Raw genomic sequence first — 27,050 nt, 5'->3', positions numbered from 1 at the left:
ATGCTTTTGGGGTCTTTTCTGAATTTCCACTGAATAACACGGCCGAGGCAGAGAAAAGGCAGATCCTGAGTGGGGCCTGCTCAGGGACCTCTCCCCCCACCTCCAGTGAGGATGGGAGTCTCCGGTCCCTGGCTGGGCACCTTCACTTCCCCACGTGGCGAGTGCTACCTATCTTTGGGTCTCTGACAGCGTATTTGCTTTTCAAGTCCATTCTGTTCTAATTTCTTTTAACTTTTTATTTTTCCTGTTTCAGTGAAAATTTGGCTATTAGCTCCGGCTCAAAAAGGGCCTTGTCAGATCGTTCAGACCACATACTGGATCCACGGAAAACTGTAAAATCCAGGACAAAGTCTTTTTGGATTCCACCTCTGACAAGAAAGAGAATCTACACCATTTTGGTAGAGAATGGAGCCCCTCTCTGGAAACTGAGTGTCCCCTGCTGGTGCAAAGCAAGAACATACTCGTCAAACTCAAAAGTAGGGTGGACCTTTTGGGGCAAAATGCTGGGCCCAACTACAATTTTTTTTCTAAACATCTCAATATTTTGCCCAGGTGTAAGAAAATAATGACAGTTTTCCTGTCTTAATAAAACAACAACAAGGACACCTGGAAATTATGACTCTAAAAAGAAACTATTTCTGGTCTTTTTTCTCAAGTTTAAAAAGGTCAAGAATTAACACAAAATATTTACTTCACAAAACAGTCTTGTGAAATGAATTTAATCTTTATGTCGCCTAAGCATTAATTCGAGGCCCAAAACAAGTGTTACGGGATAAGACCCTTCTTTTCTAGCGAGGAAGCCAATTATATCTGCTGCCAGGGCTGTCTCTTTAGGAAAAATTACGGTTTTCCTTGTTGAGCCTCAAAGTAAAATGGCCTAGTGATCTCATCCCAAACTGCTTATCTTCAGTAACATCTACATAAAACACACATGACTCAAAATTACTAGAGGCTGCAGATCCAGAGAAGCTACAGACTATTGCTGGATGTGGTGACACAGTTGAGCGGATTCTGAGGATTAAAAAGTAGATGAAAGCCAAGATACACAGTGAGTTAAGACACAGGAACCTGAGGGGCGCCCGGGTGGCTCACGGTTAAGCGTCCAACCTCGGCTCAGGTCATGATCTCCGGTCTGGGAGTTCGAGTCCCACGTCGGGCTCTGTGCTGACAGCTCAGAGCCTGGAGCCTGCTTTGGATTCTATGTCTCCTCTCTCTGCCCCTCCCCTGCTCACACTGTCTCTCTCTCTCTCTCTCTCTCTCAAAATAATAAACATTTAAAAAACTTTTTTAAAAAAGATACAGGAACTTGGGCACCTGGAAGTTATGGTGCAGAGCAACGTAGCCTGGCAAGACTTGCTAAGAGCCTGACATACTGCACCGTCCTTGGGTCAAGCTTTTATATTCACCAATGCTTTTAGCTTAACTGTGACAAAGTCCTCAAAAGTCCTATTATTTGCTTCAATTCGGACTAAGTTTTTAAAAAGCTGTCTTCTAAATTATTCTGGGGGAAAAAAAAGCATCCATTAAAAGACAGTACACACACACCCACACATACATGCACTCAGTTCCTGCTGGAGGCAAGAGAAGACAGTTATTCGATTCAATGGATTCTGACTTCCAACACACACCCAGTAGCCAAAGCACTGGCATATCGGTAGTAAATTCTATAATAAACATTGGTATTGCTCTCATTTCATATCTGAGCCACTGAGGCCTTAAAGCTATGCCAAATTTTACCAATAGAAAGGGCTATTAATACGGTGAATGCGGGGCGCCTGAGTGGCTCAGTTGGTTGAACATCTGACTTTGGCTCAGGTCATGATCTCGCGTTCCATGGGTTCGAGCCCCGCATCGGGCTCTGTGCTGACACCTCAGAGCCTGGAGCCTGCTTTGGATTCTTTGTCTCCCTCTCTGTCTGCCCCTCCCCCCACTCGTGTTCCATGTCTCTCTTTCTCTCTCTCCTCAAAAATAAAAATAAATAGAAAAAAATACTGTGAATGCAATGTCTTGGGAGCAATATGCCAAACATGCTGGTATGATATCCTTGAGAAACAGTGGGTATACCTTGAGGTCTTTTCCCTACTCAAGAAGTTCAAATTGTGGCAGAACGTAATGAGCCCCTGAGAAGGGCACAAGAGGCACGATGGGGTGACGACAGAGGGAGGGAAGGGAGTGGAGACGCTCACGCTACACAAGGACAGCTCAGATCATCTTAACTTACAAAATGGAAAACCCTCAGCACCTTGCTTACCTGAGCAGAAGTAAGAGTATATCTTCCCTTCTTTTTAATCTAGAGAGGATGGGGACTCAGCTTTTAAACCTGTGCTTCAAAGTAGGAGAACACACATGCCTCTAAACACCACAGAAAACTTCCTGCCTGTGAAAATCTGATCAGAGCGAGGAGTCGGTTGGCACTCAGATGGTGGTTCAGCCCTTTACCTAAAAACTGAGAAATGTTAGTGTCCCCCTCCTCGATATTCAATACTCGAGGAACAGGAGTCCAGAACCATGGAGCTTCAGTAGCCTCCAGTGTTCCTCAGGCTCCAACTCAGACATCTTAACTTAGAAGAGGACAATGTTTATGAATGCTGTCGCTGCCACCTAGGGGTGAAAGGAAGGCACGGCTCAGCCAGCTACAAGCTGGTTAACCGAGCTCACCCTCCGATTCTAGTCATAGGATGCATCGAAGAATTTAGGTACATGATGTAATTAAAAAAGTATTCTAAAATAACAGTTTCCAGAGTACAATAGCATGTGTCAAAGTAACTAAACTTAAATAGGTAGCCTTCTTTTACACCGTGAGATTTCCCATCTTCCAAGTGCATTTTCTAAAATACACAAACACACACAGGCCATGCTTTTTAGCTTGTCATGGCTGACCGTGGGTACAAAGCACCCCCCCGAACTGCTGTGCCCTATAAGGCCCCTCACATAAAAGGAACTTCACAGTAAGCGAGCTAGTAAATATATATTATACGGTGCAAATGCTAGTTTTGTGGGGGAAAGGGACACAAGCACAGCAAAGTTATGTATTTATTTTAAACAATGTAAAGGGCCTATGAAAATATTATTACTTGTAAAATTCTGTGGCTGTGGGGGAAATTTTTCAGATTATTACAACTTGAACTCAATTTTGTAAGTAAGTCACATTACCTTAAAACCTAAAAAGTACCTCAAGAGAAACAAAATAATGTATAAACAATGACTGTGAAGCATATTACTTGCTGGGGGGGGTGGGGGTGGGGGGGTGCAGCTAATGCCCCCAAAATACAAGAGGCATGAAACAGCTCAGGCCATGAGCTCTGGAGTCAGATCCATGAGTTCAAATCCCACTCCACCACCATCTGGCTGGAAGCGCTCCAAAAAGTGACCAAGCTCCCTTGTCCCAACTGCAAAACTGCATCAACTGTAAGGCTGTTGTGAGCATTGAAATGAATGTTTGGTATGTAACAGGTAATAAATGTGGGATTTTTTTTTCTGGTTGAGTTGTAAAGAACAATGACAAATTATCTTAATGCCCCAGGGTCACCATAACAATTGCCACTGCATGAAAATGTACAATGTGATCCTACAGCCCGGCTGGCAAAGGTGTGTGTTTACATACAGATGGTTATTCCCACCTGCGGATATACAAGTGCAGTTTAAGGTAACACGACTGATTTTCTGTAATCTGAAATCCATCTGGGTACACTCTATTTTTCTGAGTTGAACACAAAAGAAAGAAACAGCCTGATCTTAACACACTCTTTAATGGATTCACTCTGATAAACACCCCTCCTCCCCCAAAAGTCTCTTACCTAGCCAGCCCTTCTTCATAGAGATAGATGACAAGGGGATCGTAGGAAGTCACAAGCACATAGAGGCGCACATCAAACTTGAAATCTAGAAAAAAAATTGGGGTTCACAGGAAAAATGCAGGTCATTTGTTTTCTGTTGTAAGACGAACAAGACAATGTAACAAAGAAATATGAAAGAAAGAATAATCTCCCAACAAAACACACACTGCCTGCAGCACACCTTGCCTTCTGAGAATAATTATATATTTCATATATATGTGTGTATATATATGTGTGTATATATGTATACATATATATGTGTGTGTATATATATATATGTGTATATATGTATACATATATATGTGTGTATATATATACACACACACACATAAAATGTGAAAGAGAGCTTACATATACATACCACACGTGCTGTGGTACATATAGCACATATATGTGCTATAAAGCATTTGCTTTTCTATTCATTTCTATTTCATTGTCAAAATAATCCCACAAGGTACAGAAGGCACCAGCCTCATCTCTGGGGCCACAGCTGCCAAGAACTTCACACTAGCTTCATAAAGGCTTACTAGAGAAGACTGTGAAAATATGTTTTAAAATTAGCGAGATCTAGCCCAGTCCAGCCAACAGCCTAATCTCAACTCACCATCTATGAGCAAGGGGTTGTTAATGTAACGGGAGACCAGGATGTTCTCTTCCAGGGAAATCTGGTTCGGCTATGGAGTAAAGACAAAGAATAAAAGGACAGAAATGCAAAGGATCCTAATTTACAATAAGGGAGCAGAGTTCTTGACCTTTTAGAAATGATAAAATGGCAAACTAAAACTCTAAGACAAGTTTTCCTACAAGCTACCTCTATATTCAACTGGCCACATAACACTTAGAAACACTACGGATATCCAATTACAGTAGGGGTGAAAAATAAATTTACACAGCACTTGTCACATAATAAATAGAGCCATAACAGCTTTAAAGATTTATATACATGATATTAAATAGTTACATGCCAAGACAATAAAAGCTACTTAAAAAATAAATAAAAATGTGTTTTCTCCCAAGTGTAAAGGATGATGGAAATTTTAAAATACTACCATTATTCTTTTTTTTTTTTTTTTAAATGTTTATTTTTGAGACAGAGCGAGACAGAGCATGAACGGGGGAGGGGCAGAGAGAGAGGGAGACACAGAATCTGAAGCAGGCTCCAGGCTCCGAGCCGTCAGCACAGAGCCCGATGCGGGGCTTGAACTCTCAGACTGTGAGATCATGACCTGAGCCAAAGTCGGACGCCTAACCGACGGAGCCACCCAGGCGCCCCTAAATACTACCATTATTCTTAAGTGAAGACTTTCATTAAGTTACTTAGAAAACTTATAGATCTTTCCACAATGGATCCTGGCATTTGGGAAATGGGATGGATGTTTCATGGACTCATCAGTTGTATGTCCTATGCCACTACGTATCAAGACTGAACTAGCCCTTTTAAAGAGTTTTTCCATGAAAAAAGAGTTGTTTCTACAACAAATAATCATGAGTATTTGGATACTGTATAAGGTACTTAGGATACAGTGATGAACAAAACACAATCTCTGCCCTCAGAGCCTAATCCCTACTTCTGAAGAGTTTAATATTTAGGTAAAGGGACAGCAAAATATAGAGGTTTTTTTTTTTTTTTTTTTTTTTTAATGTTTGTTTATATGTGAGAGAATGCAAACAAGGGAAGGGCAGAGAGAGGGAAACAGGATCAGAAGCAGTGAGCCCGATGTGAGACTCAAACTCACGATCTACAAGATCATGACCAGGGCCAAGGTCGGACGCTCAACCAACTGAGCCACCCAGGAGCCCCAAAATGTATAATTTGAAAGAACACAAAGCAGCATATCTGCAAGCACAAGACATGAGACTGCAAAACAGAAGTGCAGGCGAGTTAGTGGGATGATCAGTCAGGGAAGGCCTTTCCTGGAAGAGTAGGTGCAGAAGTGAGTGTTGAAAGCTATTGAGCACATGGTAGAAAGGAAAGGAAGCTGCCATGGAAAGATGGCAGGCACAAAGCTCAGGAGAAAGGAGAGGAGACAGATTCACTGACCTGGGGCTAAAAGACAGACCTGGGGAATAATGAAAAGGTATGGTTAGAATATTAGGAGACCCCGCTGGCAAAGGGATTCGAACCCCCAACAAGGGTTAAGTTGGCCTGAACATGGTGGGAAGCAGGAAATTATTATGGATTCTTCATTAAGTAAATAGTAAGGTTAAAATATAGGGAATAGCACAACTCTGTGTGGGATTATATTAAGGCAGAAAAACGAACTGGAAGCCACCACAATCTATCCAGGACAAAAGGAGTCCAAAAGGGACTATAGTAATAGTCCCAGCTATAGTAATAACTGTAATGATAACAGCTATGGTAGTGGCAACAGAAGTAACGATTAAAATTTGCAGAAAAAAATAAAATTTAACAAATGCACTGAATGAACATTTGCTGTGTGTCTAGTGCTGTTCTAGTTTTTTCACAAGTATTATTTCACTTAATCCTCCCCCAACCCTACGAGGCATATCACCATCTAAATATTACAGATGTCACACACTGACAGAGCAGCATTTGAACTCAGGCAGTCTGCCTCGGAGGCTTAACTCTTAGGTACTATTCACATCTTTTCCCAAAGTCCTGACCTATAATACTGTCCCCCAATTTCAAAAGACTGTCTTCCTAGCAGTGCATTTGCTACCCCCAAATACTACATAAAATAAGGATAATTTTGTGGCCCGTAACATCAAACACGATGAGCAACCCCAGGGTCAAGAGAAAGAGCCTCCCCTCTCATTTCCCACTGTTGCTGTCCCACACTCAGAACACAACTTTCACAACCCATCTCCCTGCATCACACGGACATGGCAACAATCACTGCTGATTCATACTCATGGACTTGAGCACCCACACCATTTCCAGACTCCCTTACTTTTCGTGATCACTTTCTCACAAGTGCTATCTCCATTTGGAGTCGAGTTAGTGCGTAAGAACTGATGAATCATAGCACAAAGGAGTAAGCCTCAAGTCTGTGTTCCAAACCTAAAATAAAGTTGCAGACCTCTTCCCACTGAGTAACACCTACAGGTTGCAACAGATATCGACCACCCAACTTTCCTCTGAACCAGAGACTACACTGGTAATCGTCTTCATTCCATAACACATCTACAGTCCTTGCCCATTTCCTCTCTTCTCTCCCTCGTCATACACATTTGTCCCCTGGGTTATGTGTAACATAATCTCGCACATTATTTAGGTAACTTTACTATTTGTTCAATGGTCTGAACCTCTCATCTCTACCTGCACCAGGAATTCAACTATAACCTCAACGAAGAAGAAAAGGGTCTGGGTATAGTTTGTTTGTGTAGTGTTACATACATTACATGAGTTGCTAAGAACCAACTAACGAAAGCCTTTTGATATTTTCAAGCCTGTTTCCTTTTCATCCATCCCCAACTGACTCATTTCAAATGAGCTCAAGTCCAAGCTCCAAAGTACGCTAAAGCAAGATCTAAAGTGTTGGAAAAGTTGGAAATACATCCATTTTTCTAAATGGACTTTAAGACTAAATCTCATGGTATCTGTTAAGTTGTTGTAAGGTAGAGTGGTACAGTGGTTAAGAGTGTTATGCTCTGGAATCAGCTAGACCTGAATTATAATCTTGACTCTACCACTTACCAAGGAAATAACAGTAACTACCTCATGGGGTTCTTCTAAAGACTACCTGAGTCTATATTTGGAAGGTACGGGGTAGGCATACATTAAATGCTCAAGAAATATCAGTTATTACTCTTAGTGCAAACTCCGTAGCGCCTCTAGGGTTCTACGAAGTTCCACAACCCAACAGCCTGCATCATCATCATAGCACTCCACACGCCCTTCCGCTCAGAGCCGTGCACCGAGTTATAACGAAGATACGTTAGCTTAGTATCAGTGTTAGCATTAAGAGATAATCCCTACTCCTCAAAAGGTTTTAAGGAGCGGTAGCACCTGGAACCCAGCAAGGACTCCCTAAATATTTCTTGAACAATGAAGAAAAAAATAAGAGAGCACTTAAGATAACAACATATAAACAAATAGAAACAAGAGAGCTATACAGAATTATATTCACAGAGTAAATAGAGTAAGCCAAATACTCCCCTGCTACTTCAAAATCTCGAAGAAAACATTAATATGAGATAATGTGTGAGGCAAGAATGACAAAGAAGAATGATCTGACTTCCATTATCAAAGTCACACCTTAATCAGAAAATGCCAGCGCTTTCCCTCCTCGACTTGAATATCCTAAATTGGGAAAATACGGCACTTAGTCACGGAGGGAGATGGAGCAAACAGAGCTCTGCTCCTCTGGGCTGTATTTCTAGAGTTAATAGAGCACATCATAAGAGAGGAAGGTAGCTGAGTGGCCAAGATAACTTCCGTCTGCAGGAGCTCATACTTCTCTCTTCAGTATTTCATAAAAGTAATGCTTTTTCTATCCTTTATCCTGTTCTTGTAATGGTAGAAGTTGCTGTTTGCAGATATTTTCCAAAAGGCTATGACTATTATTGGGAATTTTTAGTGAGAGCCCTACTCCAGTGGGGAAGACAGGGAAAGATATTTTTATTTGGCCTTCACACCTAACTCCACCCACCCCCCAAGTCCCGCACCCGCTCACTTCAGTTCAGCTCACAGACCCTCTCTGCCTGAGCACTCCGGCCCCCTCCCCCTCAAATCTGAAAGGAAAGCAGGCAGCAGCCTTGGAAAGAGTTACTTCATCCAGTTGGCTAATGGGTCACATATTCCATGGGAAAAGATCCAGGTATGGAAAAGAGGGGATGGTGAGGCCTTGTGCATAAGCAGAGAGAGAACAGTATTAACTACATGGTTTGTAGGCCTGCGTAAAAGGTGATAAAATTCCAGTTTGGGGAGTGAAATGGGAATATTTTCCCATTATGTCCACAAGTTGCCAGCCGCCCCCCCCCCCCCCCCCCCCCCCCCCCCCCCCGTGCCTGCTGGCATCTTCCCAGGCTTCTGTCTGGCACCTCCACCAAATGCCTCAAAGAATCAGACTCATTCCAAAGCCTCACTGAGGAGGAGGAGGGAGGCAAAGGGTCCTGCCAAGTACTTTGATCTACGCAGGGGGTCTCTAGGGATTCAGCCCAGGGAGAGGTGGGAGGGAGAACGAGAGCCTGCCAAATGCATTCTCTAAAGACTTGTCACCCTCCTTAGGAGACTCCATCCAGGGAAGAGTCAGGGCACGGGGTTCTCAGCCCCACTGAGGAAAGTTTAACTTTTCTACCCTTTATGATGTTGGTTTCAAAATAACAAATCACTAGGGCAAAAGAGCATTCCAAAAGAAAAAAAGCCCCAGATGAGCTGGAAATAGATCCTATTCTTTTTGACTCACGTCTAAGAAAATAAAAAGCAAACTTGTACCACAGTTGACTTTCAATAGCAATTCCATTTGGCAGCTAAAACCCAAACCCAAACCAGTGCCGTCTATGAGATTCAAACAACACTGGAGCCCCTGGCGCGGAGCTGAAGGAAAAGCTGTCCGACAGGAGCCTTCGCGCCAAGGTCAGAACAGAAACGAGAAAAGAGAGATCCAAAGCATGTGACCAGGGCCTTCTGTCACAAGACACTCCAGGGAAAAGGGCCTTCAGAGTGACCGGGGGCCAGGTAACAGCACTTGTAGCCTGGGGCTCAGGCTGGAGTAGCTGCTGTACCAGAACCAGATCCTGTGTTTCTGTAGCACGTAAGATCTGCTATTATTGCTATTATTGCTCAGTTTTCAGTCCAGACTGAATTTAAGGACTTTTCAATGTGAAAGACCTCTCAGAAAGTTAGTTTCTGCGCGTGTAGGAAATAGCTCAGACCATGTAAAAAGAGAATTGGGGAATTTAAAACAGAGTACTTGACCTCCCCCCTGCCCCCCCCCCACACACACTCCCTTTCTTCCCTTCCAGAGTCCCACTGGAAGGACAGTGAAGAGGTTTTTAAAAGAATGAAATAATAACAAAGCTAGAAAACATTTAAAGGAGCCAATAAGAGACCAAAAGTTTAAGGAAACCCTGAAAGATAGAAAGCAGATGGGATCAGGTTGAGAAAACAGAGCAGAAGAAGGAAAATAACAGAGGTGAGGGTGATCTCAAGGAGCCTCTGACAAATTCCAAGCTGGCAGTGAACAAACATGGCCCAGGAGTGGGCCGAGGAACAAGAACCAGGTAATTAATTCTTAATTAAGTGAGTGGCCCTCCTCCAACACCCAAAGCTTGGCCCTCAGAATAGAACCTAACGATGATACTCTGGGGAGGACGTCTTGTGTCGGTAGAGAGATCAGACAGAGGAGTGGAATTTGAGGCCACTCTATCCCTACAACAGACACAGAGGAAAAGACAGGAAAGGTAGTGCTGACCAGAGGGGAAATCACCAAAATCTTCCTCTGTATTCAGAATAAGGCCTGCTCTATTTTGGCAGGGGTGGACAGAAAGAAACACACTCCTCACTCCCATCCACTCCCAGCCTGTGAGTCAACACAGTTTGCCCTTGCACAAAACTGAGTTAGCCTCCTGTCCAGGGAGAAACTACTAGGGAATTACTCCTACAGGACAGTACGGGAAACCGAGGTCAGCTGTCAATTTCAATCAGTCTAGTCTTTTGTTCACAAATACAACTCAACATCTAAGGTCACTGAAACTGAGAAAGCCCAACAGCATGGGGGGGAAAAGGCAATCCCAAGAAAATACACAAAACAGAAGAGAACTTTTAAAAAACTTTCAACTGACACCCTTACTAAGGCCAACCGGCAAACTGTATCCATTAATCCATTAAGCAACTACAGGCTGTTATTAAAGAAAACAAAAAGGCAAATCAGAAAATGAAACTTTCTACAAACTATGATAGCCAATACATAAATACAGTAGATAAAATGAACATTAAAATGCATAAAGCTCAAACTGGTGATCCAGAAAGATCAAGATGGGGGAGAATCAAGAATTTAAAATCAGAGACAAGTTGACAAAAAAGAAAAGACCAAGAATGCCTCAAAAAAGAGTTCTAGTAGCAGAGACAAAGATAAAAAAATGGATAATTTCTCCTGAAACAAAGAAAAACACTAGTTTCCAGACTAAAAGGGTTGACCAAATGTCCAGAAGTAAGAATGAGAAAAGACCCAGAATGAAATGCTGGTGAAATTTCAGAATTCAATGCTGTGAAGTTTCTACTCAGTTTAATTAAATTTTTTACTCAACTTAAAGATAAAGCAGAGAAATGGAATCACAGTTATTGAAGATAACATAATTGTATAAACCCTAAAATATAAAAGGTAATCAGTAATGGAATGTGGAAGGGAGGGTAGATGGCGATGTGAGGGTGAAGCATATCAAAATGGGAATTAAACACATTGTAAAGTTAAGAAGAGAAATATAAATCAACTATATTAGGTTAAAAACTACCGTTAAAAGTCTAGGAAGTGAGGGGCGCCTGGGTGGCTCAGTCGATTGAGCATCAGACTTCGGCTCACGTCATGATCTCACAGCGAGTTCAAGCCCCGTGTCAGGCTCTATGCTGACAGCTCAGAGCCTGGAGCCTGCTTTAGATTGTGTGTCTCCCTATCTCTCTGCCTCTTCCCGCTCTCATGCTATGTCTCTCTCTCTCTCTCTCTCTCTCTCTCTCAAAAATAAACGTTAAAAAAAAAAAAGTCTAGGAAGTGAGGCTGGGGTTGACATTTTATTTACTCCGTATATGTACTCGACTTAACAAACCACTTTGAATGAGGATTTGGCAAAGAATCAAGATACTGATGACTTTTGAAAAACAGAAGAGGATAAGGCAGAAGGAGGAGGAGAGAGGGAGATACAGAAATAGCGTCAAGATTTCCATACCACACCAAGGTTAATTTCCTCGATAACCTTGAGGGCAGGAACCCACAGTTCTGTTCACAAGAGAAACTAAATGTGTGTCCTACCAATGAATGCTTAGTGCTGAGGAATTAATATGACAATATGCTAAAAGTAGAAAAGGAACCTCTTTTCTGCTGACCCCAAAGGCTGCTCTTCCTCAACATATGATCAAGTGACTTTTTAGCCATAAGGTAACTGTTGGCACAGGAAGAGGTTACTGACAGTAAGGTGAATAGTAGCCAACTCACACCCAACCTCACCTCACACTTCTGAATGCAGATTTCAGAAAGGAACACCTGCTCTCAATGAAAAAAAAAAATCGTATCAGGAGGAGGGTGAAGCAGGGAAAAGCCAATAAGAAGAGAGGGTGCCAGGGCACCTGCCTGGATCAGTCGGTGGAGCGTGTGACTCTCGACCTTGCAGTTGTGAGTTCAAGCCCCATGTTTGGGTATGGACCTTACTTTAAAAAAAAAAAAAAAAAAAAAAAAAAGGGGGGGTGCCTGGGTGGCTCAGTCGGTTGAGCGTCCAACTTCGGCTCAGGTCATGATCTCACGGTCTGTGGGTTCGAGCCCCGCGTCGGGCTCTGTGCTGAGGCTCAGAGCCTGTGCTCAGAGCCCGGAGCCTGCTTCAGATTCTGTGTTTCCCTCTCTCTCTGACCCTCCCCCGTTCATGCTCTCTCTCTGTCTCAAAAATAAACAAACATTAAATAAATACATACATACATAAAAATAAAAAAATAAAAAAAGCATCAGCAGCAGCAGAGGGTGCCACCTGCTGCATACTTACATTGTTGATCAGGTAGACGCCCCGCCCCCTAGAAGAGGCCACTGGTTTTACTATCCAAGGTCCCCGGTCCTTTGAGTATGAATCTGCTCAAAATATTGGGAGATTAAAAGGGAGAGAGAGAAACAAAGAGAAAGAAAGGACAAGAGTTTGTCATCTTAAATTTCAACAATGGTTAACTAGATACCCGAAGCATTCTCCAGGGTTTGTAAGTGAAGGGCAGCACAGCTAAAATAACCTGTATTTCTAAACTAGCTTCAAAAATGCACACAAAAACAGAGCAGGGGTGGGGAGGGAAAAGGAGGAGGAGGAGGAGGCAGCAAAATTACATATTTCTTCCACCATTTCCCCTCTTTCTTGAATGAGAGAGTGAAAACAAAATAAGGCAACTATCTGATGTTGGTTTATCACTGTCACAAAACAGCCTTCACGAATCTTGAGATTCTCGCCTCCATTAACCCAAGTCCAGAAGCTCACACTGCAGAGTGCCAATATGAGTCAAACACTACGTCGCCTGAAATGACTAATTTCCTTAAGTGACCTCTCCTAGCTTGTAAGAAAAAAAAATCATCTTAAATCAAACCATGTGCAAGCGGCGCAGGAGGACAATAATTTACATGTGATTAAAAGGTGCCCTTTACCTTTTTATATACACAATATAGTGATTCAACATTTATATACGTAATGAAGTAACACAATGGGGGTAGTTACCCTCTGTCACCACACACGGTTATTGCAATATTATCGACCATATTCCTACGGTGTACTTTTCATCCCTGTGACTTATTTACTTTAAAACTGGAAGCCTGTGCACCTGTGAATCCATTACACCTGTTTTGCCCACCCTTCCCACCCACCTCCCCTCTGGCAGCCACCAGTTTGTTCTCCACACTGATGAGTCTTTTTCTGTTTTTTTGTTTAAGATCCCACATATAAGTGAAATCATATGGTATTTGTCTTTCTCTAATTTATTTCATGTAATACAATACCCTCTAGGTCCATCCATGTTGTCATGAATGGCAAGATTTCATTCTTTCTTTGCCTGAGTAATATTCCATTGTGCACACGTATCATATCTTTATCTGTCATCTGTGGATGGACACTTAGGTTGCCTCCATAGTTTGGCTATTGTAAATAATGAAGCAATAAACACAGAAGTGCATATATCTTTTTGAATTAGTGCTTTCATTTTCTCCTGTAAATGCTGAGAAGTAGAATTGCCGGGTCATATGATATTTCTATTTGAATTTTTTCAGGAACCTCCACGCCAATTTTCAAAGCAGCTGCACCAACTTACATTCCCACCAACCATATACACGGGCTCCCTTTTCTCCACGTCCTTGCCAATACTTGCTATTTCTTGTCTTTTTAACACTAGCCATTCTGACAGGTGTGAGGCGACATCTCCTTGTGGTTTTGATTTGCATTTCCCTGATGATGAGTGATGTTGAGCATCTTTCCACATGTCTGTTCTTGATTTAACCCTCTCCTGTCTCCTCTGGGACCCCATTCCTTAGCTCCTATCTTCAAGCTCTCTCTCCTCTCTGGGTGCTTCTTCTCTTTTTCTCTCCCTTATGATCACATCTACCTCCATACCTGCGATTTCCAGAATCTATTGCCAGAACTCAACTCTGCCTTTACAACTGCCTGCAAATCACCGCATGGAAGCCTCTAGGCATCTCAAATCCACACTTGCTCCCAAATTTCACACTCCTCATCCCTTTTAATAGCTCTTCTTTTACAGTTCTGGTTACACTCCCTGGTTAAAAACACGCTTCTTAGCAGGGCGCCTGGGTGGCTCAGTCAGTTAAGCGGCTGACTTCAGCTCAGGTCATGATCTCATTGTCTGTGAGTTTGAGCCCCGCGTATGGCTCTGTGCTGACGGCTCGGAGCCTGGAGCCTGCTTCAGGTTCTGTGTCTCCCTCTCTCTTTGCCCCTCCCCTGCTCACACTCTGTCTCTCTCACTCTCAAAAATGAGTAAATGTTTAAAAAAAGCAAAAAACATCAAAAAAATGTGCTTCTAAGCTTCTTAACTTCCCAGATTCACACCTCTAGAGCCATCTTTGACCCTGGCCTCACTACTTAAAACCAGCTGGTACACTCTGTTTATTCTATCGCTCTTTCCACTCCCTCTTTTCCATTCCAGCTACCTGGTTTGGTTCAACTGCACTTCTTCTCTGGATTGCTGCAATAACCTTCCAAGTGACCACTGTGTTCCTCCCCTTGCTCCCTCCAATTCATTTCACACAATTATTTTTCTAAAGACTAACCTGCATTCCTTTCCTTCTCAAAAATCTCCTATTGCTCACACTCGAGTGGACAATGGAGGGCAGGAACATAAGCCATGGAGAAAATGGAATTTCTGGGCTACCATATGGCAGGTGGATACCAAAGGAAGAGAAGAACTTAAAATAGCCTTTATGGAGAAGAGGAATGTCTTTCTGAAAGAAGAAGTGGTACAAATAGGTGTGTTTCTCCCCTAATATGTAACCTTAGCAACGCAACTAACCCAATGATGTTGGAGCTCCCCCAAATGAATTTTAGCTTAGAGGTCATGGACTCTGGACAACTGGCAAAGAATGAATGGCATCCTGGCAAGACTGAAATCAAGACGACTCCTCTTGACTATCATGTCTTCCCTCTCCCGCCTTTTCCACAAACATGGTGGGTCCCTGCTGTGGTCTTTGGTGATGACATCATTAAGTGATTTGTTTGGGGGACTGAAGAACACCATTTGCCTACAGTAACTGTCCTGGGGCTAAACATGGTGGCTCTGAGTTACAGCTGTATTAATTCTGTGTGTTCTATTGACTTTTTGAATTCATTTTTGTTAAAAAGTAGAGCACATACGAGTTTGAATAATACGCTAAAGAAGCAATCCTACTGAAAGATAGGTCACGCTTGAACTGATGGAGGAATCCTAACTCTATCCAGTCATCTGAATGAGCATCCCCACCCCTGAACCTGCCTCCAAAGGGAAAACAACAGGATAAGAAATAGCAAAGAGAGGACAAAGGGAATTTTCATTTCAGATTCCTGTAGACTTTAATAGGGAATTATTGTACACTTTAACAGGAGCAGTTTTCACACCTGTTTATTATGTAACAATACATCTCAACGTCACTTGAAAAAGGGAATAACATTGAACACTTATTCAACACCTATCAGGTGCCATTCCAAGCGCTTTCCATGTATTAACCTATTTAACCATCCCAACAACACTATAAGGTCAGTACTAGTAATAAGCCCACTTTACAGAGGAGGAAGCTAAGGCACAGAGCAGTTTAAGTTATGTGGCTAAAGTCACATAATAAAAACTCTAAGCTGTAAGTTTTCGGCTTTGAGTCCAACAGAGCTCTTCTGACCCATTCCAGAGCCTTCTGTGGGCAAACACTGAACCGTCAAGTGTCCCCGCTGGAATAGGTGCTATCAGAGAAACGGCCTCACCAGGGTGGAAGCAGGAGATCCTGATGACGGAAGTCCCAGAGGATGAACCCCGCACTGGGCAACCAGACTGTTAAGTCTTACAGGTTAAGAAAATCAAGGGTCAGGAAGTCTAGAGAGAACTTTCTCTTCTTCTCTCCATGCTTCCTCTACCCATAAGACAGGAATAGTCTCTCTCTTGGACTTACCGAGAAGAAAGATATCTATGTGTCTTGTCCTCCCCTCGTGTCCTCCTTGATCCTCTCTCACCGGTGTTACCAGGAAGTGGACACTGTGGGCACACTGCCCAGTGTCTTTATGCAACAAGGCCCAGTGGTGAAGAGTGCGGCCTCTAAAACCAAACCACGAAGTGTGAACCTGACGGCACCGTTTGCAACCTGCACGACTTTCGGAAAGCTCCTGACCTCTCCGTGCCTGCCTTCATCTCTTCATCTGTAAACCTGGGATAACAGCAGTGCCTACCTCACAGTAGAAATACCACTTGGAAGAGGGCTTTACAGAAAGGAAACACTCGTTCCGTATTGGCTCATATTACAACTACTGTGTGGACTCTCACAAAAGACCTGCCTCACACCTTCTCTGTACTCGCACCTCTTCTGTGCACCAAGCCTACTGACTCGGGCTCTGTCCCCAGGGAGGAAAGCCTGAAACAGCCCATTTCACCTGCTGGGACCTGGGAAGACCGTTCACTTCGAGGCAAAAGAAGTAAGGAGCCCACTGGGAATGGGCTGCAGGCCACAGGTCCCATCTAGCTTTACCAAACCACACAGCTGACATTTGGTTCCCCATTTGGCTAACACATGTATTCTTCAATTCTCCTGAACTCCAACAAGACTGTGACTAACTGGTACCTCTAAACCCTCACACTAAAAAATGCATGATCGTTGAACCTCAAAGGACACTAAGTCACACAAGTCCAGACGTTAAGGTGACAGGAATATTCCCCTAAATGGCAAGAGGAAAACAGACACTCAAAAGGAAGCATATATAGTTCAAATCCAGAAGCATATACTTTCTCACATAGGCACGAAGTCTTGACAATAAAGAGACTTTTTGTACCTGACAGGGGCATGGGTGCAGGGCACCAATGTGTCCTTCCAGAAATGACAGTGACAAGCTTACTAAAAATACACATACAGGTACATAATCAGAATAAAAAGAGTCTTAAAATTATTTCCCTAACTGTTTTAGTAAAGAAACACAACTTTTTAAGGATGTGAGAAGCCCTCATTAGTTACTGACTCGAGGTAGCTAGCCCTTGGGGTAAGTCTGCCCCAAGTTCAGGGGCCAAGGATCGGGGCCTTCCCAGCCAGGCACTTACTACAGAATTCCGCATACTCGGCTGGCAGAAGAAAGGTCTGAGGGAGGATGTGAAAAGCCTTGAATCCATGCGTATGCTGCATTCGAATGATGTTTTTGTACAGTCGGTCCTTCCGGGTTAGTTCATATGACCTAAAAATCGCAAAAGTTTTTCCATTTCAGTCATCTGTGACTCAAAGGTTTTCCCGTGTTATCACATACTAAAGAGTTTATAGTTCACAGTTTGGAAGCAGTCATTGAGGACAGTATTACATCTCAAATCACTTTGTCACCTCCAAAGGTTTATTAATCGTTTTCATAAAATGGATTTCTCTGGTCAGATTTATTCATCAAGGTATAATTTGCGTACAGTAAAATCTGCCCTTTTTAAGAAGTGTATAATTAAAAAAAAATTTTTTTTTAATGTTTGTTTATTTTTGAGAGAGAGACAGAGTGTGAGTGGGGGAAGAGCAGAGAGAGAGGGAGACACAGAATCTGAAGCAGGCCCTGGGCTCTGAGCTGTCAGCACAGAGCCCAATGCGGGGCTCGAACTCATGAACCACGAGATCATGACCTGAGCTAAAGTCGGACGCTTACTGACTGAGCCACCCAGGTGCCCCAAGAAGTGTATAATTCTAAGAGTTTGAACAAATGCAATTATGTAACCACCACCACAAACAGTTCCAACATCCCAAAAAGTCACCCCAAGTCCCTCTGTAGTGACCCCAAGAGCCTTCCAATCACCTCCAGGCCCTGGCAAGCACTCATCTGTTTTCTGTCCCTATAATTTTGCCCTTTTTTGGAAAGCCAAGGACATGGAATGATATAGTATGCGTCCTTTTGAGACTGGCTTCTTTCGCTGCGACTGGCAACAACTGAGACGTATCCTTGTGGCTGCATGCATCAGAATTTCATTCCTTTTTATGACTCGGTAGTAATCTACCGCTTGGATGTACCACAGTTTCTTTATCCATTCACTAGCTGAAGGACATGAGAGCCATTTCCAGTTTTTGAAGATACGGAAAAGTCCCTACAAGCATTTATGTACGGACTTTTGTAAGAATGTAAGCTTTTGCGTGGACGTAAGTTTTCATCTCTCTAGGAATGAGATGGCCGGGTTTAATAAGAGTGTTTGGTAAGTTCTATTAGCTGTCTATTGCTGCATAATAAAATTACCTCCAAAACCTTACAGCTGAAAACCGTAACAAAAATTTCTGTGGGTCAGGAGTGTGAGGGGAGCAGGACTGGCCAATTCTGTCCAGGGCTCCCTCATGAGATGCCAATCACGATGTTGACCAGAGCTACAGCCATCAGGCTTGACTAGGGCTGAAGGACCCACTTTACAAACAGCTCTCTCACATGGAACTGGTTGTTGACAGGAAGCCTCGGTTCCTCCCCATGTGAACTTTTCTGTAAGGCTAACAGAGTGTCTTTGTGACATGACAGCTGGTTCCTCCTACATCAGGTGATGTGAGAGGGAAAGGGACAAGAACAAAGCTGCAATGACTTTAATGACCTAGTCTCAGAAGTGACACCATGTCACTTCTGCCACAAAGTGCTCATTAGAAGTTACAAAGTCCAGGGGCGCCTGCGTGGCTCAGTCAGTTAAGTAAGCATCTGACTCTTGGTTTCAGCTCTGGTCATGATCTCACGGTCCGTAAGCTCAAGCCCTGCGTCGGGGTCCGCACTAACAGTGCAGAGCCTGCTTGGGATTCTTTCTCTCTCTCTGCCCCTCCCCCCCACCTTGAAAATAAATCAACTTAAAAATAAAAACAAGAAGTTACAAAGTCCAGCTCACACCCAAGAACAGAAAAATTAGCTCAACCATTTGAAGGCAAGGTCAAGGAATTTGCGGACACGTTTTAAAACCAACACGTGTGTATGTATTTAACTTTATAAGAAACTGCCAGACTGTTCTCCAAAGTGGCTGTACTGTTTTGCCTTTCCCACTGGCAAAGTTTCAGTGTTGCAGTTGCGCTGTATTCTGACAAGCACTTGGTGTTGTCTGGTGTTTTTTGTTTGTTTTTAGCCATTCCAATAGGCAGTTAGTAGTACCTCGTGTGTGTGTGGTTTTTTTAAGTTTGTTTATTTCTGAGAGACAGAGAGTATAAGCGGGGAGGGGCACAGAGAGAGGAAGAGAGAGAGAGAATTCTAGGCAGGCTCCATACTGTCAGAGCAGAGCCCAATGTGAAGCTTGAACCCACAAACCGAGAGATCATTACCTGAACTGAAATCAAGAGTCGGATGCTTAACCGACTGAGCCACCCAGGTGCCCCACCTTGTGTGGTTTTAACTCACATTCCATTAGTGACTATTGATGAGGAACATCTTTTCATGTCTATCTTCCTTGGTGAGTATCTGTTCAAATATTTTTAGCCCATTAAAAAAAAAAAAAAAAAACCAGCCTGTTTATCATTGAGTTTTCAGAGTTTATTATACATTCTTAGATACGAATTCTGTATCAGATATATGTTTTGCAAATATTTTCTCCCAGTTGTGGCTTACCTTTTCATTTTCTTAACAGTGTCTCTCAAAGAGCAGACATTTTAAATTTTCAGGAAGCCCACTTTATCAACATTTTTCTCTTATGGATTGTGCATTTACTGTTAGAGCTAAGAAATCTCTACCAAATCCAAGCGCACAAAGATTTTCTCCTGTGCTTTATTCTAGAAGTTTTACAGTTTTAGCTTTTACATTTAAATCTGATTCTTTTTGCCAAATGGTTTTGATGGGATTTATGAGTATTAAATTTATTCTAACATACTTTAAATATAAATAAACAAAAAAGACTGTGTTCTAAGTTCGACTTTTGATAAATATATTCAAATTTTCAGGGTCCAGAAGCCAAATGCATCAAATAAATTCTAGCTTCATAAAGCTTCATCAGCCGCCTGTGACATTCAATTTATGTTAATTGAATCCTAATTCTTTAATAGTACAAAAAAAATCTAGATTACCCAAATAATGAAAAAACACTAGTAACCAATTAACAAGTACCAAACTCAAAGCATTCTGGGAATTTTTACACAAAGATACCTAGAGGGTGTGACCTTCTGAGAAACATGGCCTGAAAAAAGGACTTTCATGACTTGAAAATAGGACTGTTGAGGAAAACAGAAGATGTGGCTACCTTTCCCACATTTATAGGCCTAATGCCACAGCAGTAACTGTCCAGCCTCTTCTATAACTACATGGAACTTGCATCACCATTAGTAAAACAAGTACCCGCGGGTCGGATAGGTTTCTCCTACACAGTGACCAAGATAGACCTTAATGTTAGACTACAATGATCCTATTGTAGTAAAGTACCAGATCACTAGGTTAAGAATCCCACTGACAACTTAGTTTACATCATTAAAAGATGGATGTGCAAGAGATAAAATTTTAAAGAAAAGCAAGGAAATGATCACCACAAACTTCAGGCAATAATTGCCACCTATCAGGAAGTATATTCCAGAGCACTTCAGTTAGCCTGAACTGGACTCACGAGTTCCACTACTGGCTTCCCCTCATGGTTTGCTCCACTATTTAAAAACCATCCAAGAATCTTTACTATAACCACTAAAACTTAATGTTTCTCAGTTCAAATTTTTCAATATAATTTCTTAAAATCAAAGGGGACTTTGCCAAGTCCAGGTATCACAAACACTTCTTTCTTACCCATCATCCTCTTCATAAATGTAAAGCAGAGGTCCTTAAATTTTAGGTAAGAACCATCCAGAAAGTTTCTTTAAAATTATTGTTTGTAAGTCCCACATCTCAAAATTCTGGGATAAAGTCTAGGATTCTGCATTTTCTACAAGTGTCCCAGGTGATTTGGGTACAGATGGTCCACATTATAATATTGATTTAGCCTAGAACAGTAATTTCCAAACTTTCCAGATATAAATCACCTCGCTGCCTTCTTTTTTTTTTTTAAGTTAATTTATTTTGAGAGAGAGAGAGTGTGAGCAAGGGAGAGGCAGAGAAAGAGGGAGAATCTGAACCAGGCTCCATGCTGTCAGCACTGAGCCTTTGTGGGGCTCAAACTCACAAAACTGCGAGATCACGACCTGAGCGGAAATCAAGAGTCAGACGCTTAACCAACTGAGCCACCCAGGTGCCCTATCCTCACTGTTTTCTAAATATATGGTTTCTAGGTATATACTTACCTAGAAAGATTAAGCACCTAGGAGGTACTCTTTAAATATACATCTTCCCTGGGTATGGTGATTCCACGAATCTACAATGGGACCTGTGAGTGCATATTTTTAAATAGTCTCCCCAGTGACGTTTATCATCAGTTAGAAACACTGACGAGAGGGTAAGAAAAACAATGCATTCTCCTACAGATGCCCAATCCTAGAGGTCTCCAATATCCTTTTGCTTGATACCCCCCATACAAATTTTAGGAAACTATATATCCTTTAGTCGGCATCTAAGATTTTTCATCAAAAAAAATCTGGTTACCAAGGTCGCTCAGCCCATCATCCCAAATGGGTCAACGAATGATAAATCTTATTTTAAAACAAAATTCTAACGCTACCCTTTTAAGTATACTCAAGGGAATCAAAATAACATCAGGATTCAAAGGCCCCTGTACATTTAAAAAATAGTATCGAAGAAAAAGCTCTTTTTTTGTCAGTATATTTTTCGCTTTTTAAAATATACTTTTAACTGAAGGCAATATATATACAGAGAAGCATACAAATCACAAATGCAGAGCATGATGAATTTTGGTCACCTGTGTGAGCACCACTGAGACTAAATGCAGAACATTCCCAGCACCCCAGAAGCCTCCTTCACACTCCCAACCCAGGCGTGATCCCTCAATCACTCTTGTTTTTACTTCTTCCGTGACGCTTCCCCCAAAGAAGGGGTTAGCCTAATAGAACATACTTCATGCTTGCAACTCGTATATCATCATACCTTCTCTATAACAAAATATGCATATGCGTTAATATGCATTATTTTCAAATTTCATCTGATCATTAGGCTATAAACTGATTATCACGGCAACTACTGTAGTACACAATATATCAAAACACCATAAATATTACGAATTTTTATTAAAATGTACAGTATACCAAGGTTAATGTCTCCATTTTGATAATTTTGCCACTGTTATAATGGATATTAATGTTAGAAAAACTGAGTAAAGGATACAGAGTATATTATTTTTGCAACTTTTCTAGAAGTCTAAAATTATTTAAAATTAAAAGTTAAAAATTATATTAAAAAAGTTCACAATAATATTGGAAACATTAAAAAAAATATTTTTTAATGTTTATTTTTTTTTCAACGTTTATTTATTTTTTGGGGGACAGAGAGAGACAGAGCATGAACGGGGGAGGGGCAGAGAGAGAGGGAGACACAGAATCGGAAACTGGCTCCAGGCTCTGAGCCATCAGCCCAGAGCCTGACGCGGGGCTTGAACTCACGGACCGCGAGATCGTGACCTGGCTGAAGTCGGACGCTTAGCGCCACCCAGGCGCCCCTTTAATGTTTATTTTTGACAGAGAGCGAGAGAGAGCGAGAGAATGAGTGGGGGGAGGGGCAGAAAGAGAGGGAGACCCAGAATCTGAAGCAGGATCCAGGCTCTGAGCTGTCAGCACAGAGCCCGATGTGGGGCTCGAACTCACAGACTGAGAGATCATGATCTGAGCCGAAGTCAGACACTTAACCAACTGAGCCACGCAGGTGCCCTGGAAACATTTTAAGTGCCTGAATGCCTCTTACACTTGAGTTCAGGTCTTTGGATTGAAACCATGCGAGACAGAGCAGCAGAAGCCACGAAGCATGGTGCATTTAGATGATGCGTTATCAGTGTGCTCGAACATACAAGAACACCACATTCAAGGAATACTCCAGAAAATACAGGTTCAAATTTATTAACGCTGTTTAATTCTAAACTGAGACAGAATTCCTATATACCTACAGGAGTACTTCAAAAACCATTAAAATAAATAATATACTAGTAACATGAACTGGAATGCAGACTCCAGTGTAGGCTATTTCAAGGACTCTTTAAATGCCTACTTAAGATAGACCGTATGATTCACTTCAACCATCCAGTCACACATTTAGAATACCAAATCCACATCTTCTAGACATAAGGAAGAAAAATAAGGCTTAAGTTACTTTTGCAAATGAAGCAGAGACATAAAACTGAAACTTGTTATGAACTCAAAATTCACATTTAAGCAAGATTATGAGGAAATTACTTGACTTGGGCCAGGTATTTACACACAGTGACGAGATATAAGAGAATTGAAAAATTAAGAAAGAAACTTCATTAGATAAAAATGAGAAAAGCATATGAAAATAAAACTTGTGAGCATAAGTAACTAGGACTTAAGTCCTAGAACTAAATAGAATAAAATAAAATGTAACCGCAGTCCAAATAAAAAAGTTGTACTGGATTTCCTTCTCTTCATGAGATGAGATTTGTTTCCCTCTTGTCTACAAGGTCATCTATCTGTCTCTCCGTGGTTGAGTATGACTGCCAGAATAAGGTAGGGTTTCAGCATCAATTTTATTCCTATTTTCTTCTTCACAGATGAAAACACTAGGAAACTCTGGTCACAAAAATAACAGCTAACACTTCTGTAGTGTTTACTATGTAACGAGCGAGCACTGTTCTAAATAGTTTAGATCTGGACACATTAAATCCTCACAACAGTCCTGTGAAGTGTGGATCATTAGCAACATCTTTTTACCAATGAGGAAAATGATGTTCAGAAAGGTCTTGTTACCAAGGTCGCTCAGCAGAACTGGTATCCGGGCCCAGGCACTTGGTTAGAAGAGCCTATGCTCCTGGCCACTAGACAGTATTGCCTCTCCAGGCTGCCATTAAAAATGCAACTGGAAGGAGTTTTCTCTACCAGTGACACTCAATTCTTTCAACTTCCTAATTCTGTGTCAAAAATCACAAGATGATCTACCATTACAAATTAAAATTAATGGCCTATCAGCTGACAACGTGACTATGTCAAGTTTTATGCTTTGGATTCTATTAAAAGCAAAGGAATTGAAATCACTATCACGGAAAAATAATTTGTCATTACCAGAATTCAATTCAACACCATTTTTTGGAGCGAGGAGGGGGTTTTGTCTGGAACCCTGGAAGTGTTTGCACCCAAGGACAATGCACCATGTTAACATTCTAAGAGGGCCATTGTTTTACAAACGGGAAGAATAGTAACGGAAAAAGGAGGTGAGAGAGGGAGGACACTTCCACACAAGGGGCTCTCAAACTGCTCAATCTTAGGAAAGAGAACCTATGGGATTTGCAATCCAGAAACAGTCTCCTTTAGAACCATCCATGTCTACACAGTCCTTGGAGAGGCTTCATATAATACATGCTTACAGATATGAACACCTCGGTTTGATTTGCAGACTGCTGCCCCGTATCACAGACTTCTTTTTTTAAGGACATTAATTATCTCTCTTGGCCACATGCCCAGTGTCAAGTACCTTTAAATGGAGCAAAGTAGCTACAAGAGCATTACCTGGGAAAGTGATTAACCTTTTGTGCTTCAGAAAGGGTGCGAAGTAAGAAGGGCTTCAGGTGGGATCCTGTCCACATTAGGTTATAGTCAGTGCTGCTTGGGTGAACCTGAGGGCAGATAAAAAGATACAAAAACATCAGAGATAGCCTCTCTCCAGGGAGATGGCAAGAAAGGCCGTAGAAATTTTTCATCTACAGAGCAGAGTGAGTGCCCAGTTAGTATTTAAACCTGGTAAAATAAAAGCTGAGTATGAAAAGCTGTAAAGGATGGGATAGGTGGGCAAATCCCAGATACAAAAAGTGGAATAAATGAATCCTTCTATAGAAGTCTGTGATGTCTCTTAACATTCTTACATATCAAAGCATGAGAAGAGGGCTCAAACCCACAACTCTCGTCTCAGTGTCCTTAGGTCCTTACAGATGCTGGATATAAAGCACTGATCAGGACTAAAACCTTGTCATGGCAAACCACCTCAGGATATCATTCATTCACTCATAAGAATGATTTTGTCTATTCACTTGTCTGTTCATTCAACAATTATGTACCCTGTGCCTATGATGTGAGAGGTACCAGTGAGGCCCCAGAGATAAAACACCAAGACAGGATATAGACTAGTATCAGAACTTTCATAAAATGTCTACTTCAGACCTCAACCTAAGATAAGGAGCTAGGAACCAGACTATTATCAATCTTCTCAAAATATCTACAGGGTAAATCAGTCCAGCATTTTTGCCTGTCCCTTTTAATATCAATATCCCAATTTTCCTAATTTTCTTTGGGAATGACATACCATTTGGTTTTAAAAGACTGCCAGTCACCCCCTGACCCCCTGCAAGGAGCACTTCCATGGCCCAAGCTGGACTAGTCATACTATCTCCAGTCTTCAGTGGAGAAAGGCACAATGACAATGAATGGAGTTGAGTCACTTCTATGGCAGTGCCTCGAAGAGACAGTCCCTAAGATTCCTATTCCCAGATCCTTGGAGCTGTTCTAGTCTCTTTCCTTACAAAGGCCTGCCTTTTCACCTCTTCCTCTGATTCTGCTACGCATCCTGTGTAAAACTTACCCACAAATCCTTTATTTATTTTTTAACGTTTATTTATTTTTGAGACAGAGACAGAGCACGAGCAGGGGAGGGGCAGAGAGAGAGGGAGACACAGAATCCAAAGCAGGCTCCAGGCTCTGAGCTGTCAGCACAGAGCCCGACATGGGCTCAATCCCACAGACCAGGAGATCATGACCTGAGCTGAAGTCAGACGTTTAACTGACTGAGCCACCCAGGGGGCCCTCTTTGGGTTTAAATTAGGCAGAATCTACTTCTGTTGCTTGCCATCAAAGAATCTTAATTCAGTATCAGACCATTCCCTATGGGCAGCTCTGTCTCTACCCCAAGCCTAATCATAGCAAGAAAAACGTTTGGGGTTTTTAGTTTAAAAAAAGAGAGAGAGAGGAAGGGAGGAAGGAGGGGCAGGGGGGAAGGAATCTTGTGAAAATGTTTTCCATGCATTTCAAGGAGAAACTGGTAAATCCACTCAGAAATTCAACATAAGCTCTGCATCATCACTAAGCATAGATCCCGAGTACCCTCTAGAGCTGCCCTATTAACTGGTCGTCAGGTTGGATGTCTAGGATTTTCAGCTTTAGAGCAGATCAGGTGAGGTAGTAAAAATGAGCTTACTTCATGAAATCCATGGGCTGTCAGAATGCTGCGTACCAGGCGACTATCTGTTCGCACAATCTTGTAAGACAAATGATAACGTTCTAGAGAAAAACACAGAATCAAATTCAGTAACCAAAAAGTTAACTGTAGAGACAAAAATAAAACTGTGAGATTGTGGCTTGCTTAACTGTACTCGGTAACATTGTACTACTACCCTTACGCTATTATTAAGTAGGCTACTATTATTGTGGACCAAGGGTTCTTAACCTGACATTTGCTGCGGGTTATTAAAAATAGATGGGAGACAAAATGGCATCTTTGTTCTCACCACTAGTTGAAATTTAACATTATCTTCAATTACAAATGTAGGCACAAAACGGAGTGTTAGCAATACCCGTGACCTTGCCACCTACAGGTACCAGGTGTTTTAATATTATCGTACAATTGTTACAGTTATCTGAAAATGTCATTTCTCACAATATATAAAAATTATGGCAGTTAACAAACCTCCCAGCAGACCATGTTATTTAATGCACTAATAAAAATGCATATATGTCACAAATTTACCTTTTATACAATATTTTGATAATTACATTTCGATACAATTGATTTTGTTTAGACTCCTATATATTTTCTATACACTTCAGAACCATTATGCTGAGAAGAGACCCACAG

The 27,050-nt window shown here is 41.8% G+C and overlaps 1 protein-coding gene across 10 annotated transcripts in view; it reads right to left on the bottom strand.

Annotated features, from left to right (window-relative positions):
* Positions 1 to 27,050, bottom strand: part of TTLL5 (tubulin tyrosine ligase like 5) — a 285,893-nt gene that overhangs the window by 240,408 nt on the left and 18,435 nt on the right. For all 10 annotated transcript variants that reach the window (XM_043556671.1, XM_043556672.1, XM_043556664.1 and 7 more), the window contains exons 4-9: positions 26,394 to 26,476; positions 24,716 to 24,822; positions 17,248 to 17,378; positions 12,486 to 12,568; positions 4,441 to 4,510; positions 3,798 to 3,882 (exon numbers count right to left, since the gene is read on the bottom strand). In XM_043556671.1, the coding sequence (XP_043412606.1) occupies positions 3,798 to 3,882; positions 4,441 to 4,510; positions 12,486 to 12,568; positions 17,248 to 17,378; positions 24,716 to 24,822; positions 26,394 to 26,476 (559 nt within the window). The remainder of the gene's footprint in view (positions 1 to 3,797; positions 3,883 to 4,440; positions 4,511 to 12,485; positions 12,569 to 17,247; positions 17,379 to 24,715; positions 24,823 to 26,393; positions 26,477 to 27,050) is intronic.

Source organism: Prionailurus bengalensis, chromosome B3 (genome assembly GCF_016509475.1).
Source record: "Prionailurus bengalensis isolate Pbe53 chromosome B3, Fcat_Pben_1.1_paternal_pri, whole genome shotgun sequence".
Classification (NCBI taxonomy): Eukaryota; Metazoa; Chordata; class Mammalia; order Carnivora; family Felidae; genus Prionailurus; species Prionailurus bengalensis.
Note: the sequence above shows the minus strand (reverse complement) of the source record. Positions and strands in the feature narration are given on the sequence as shown.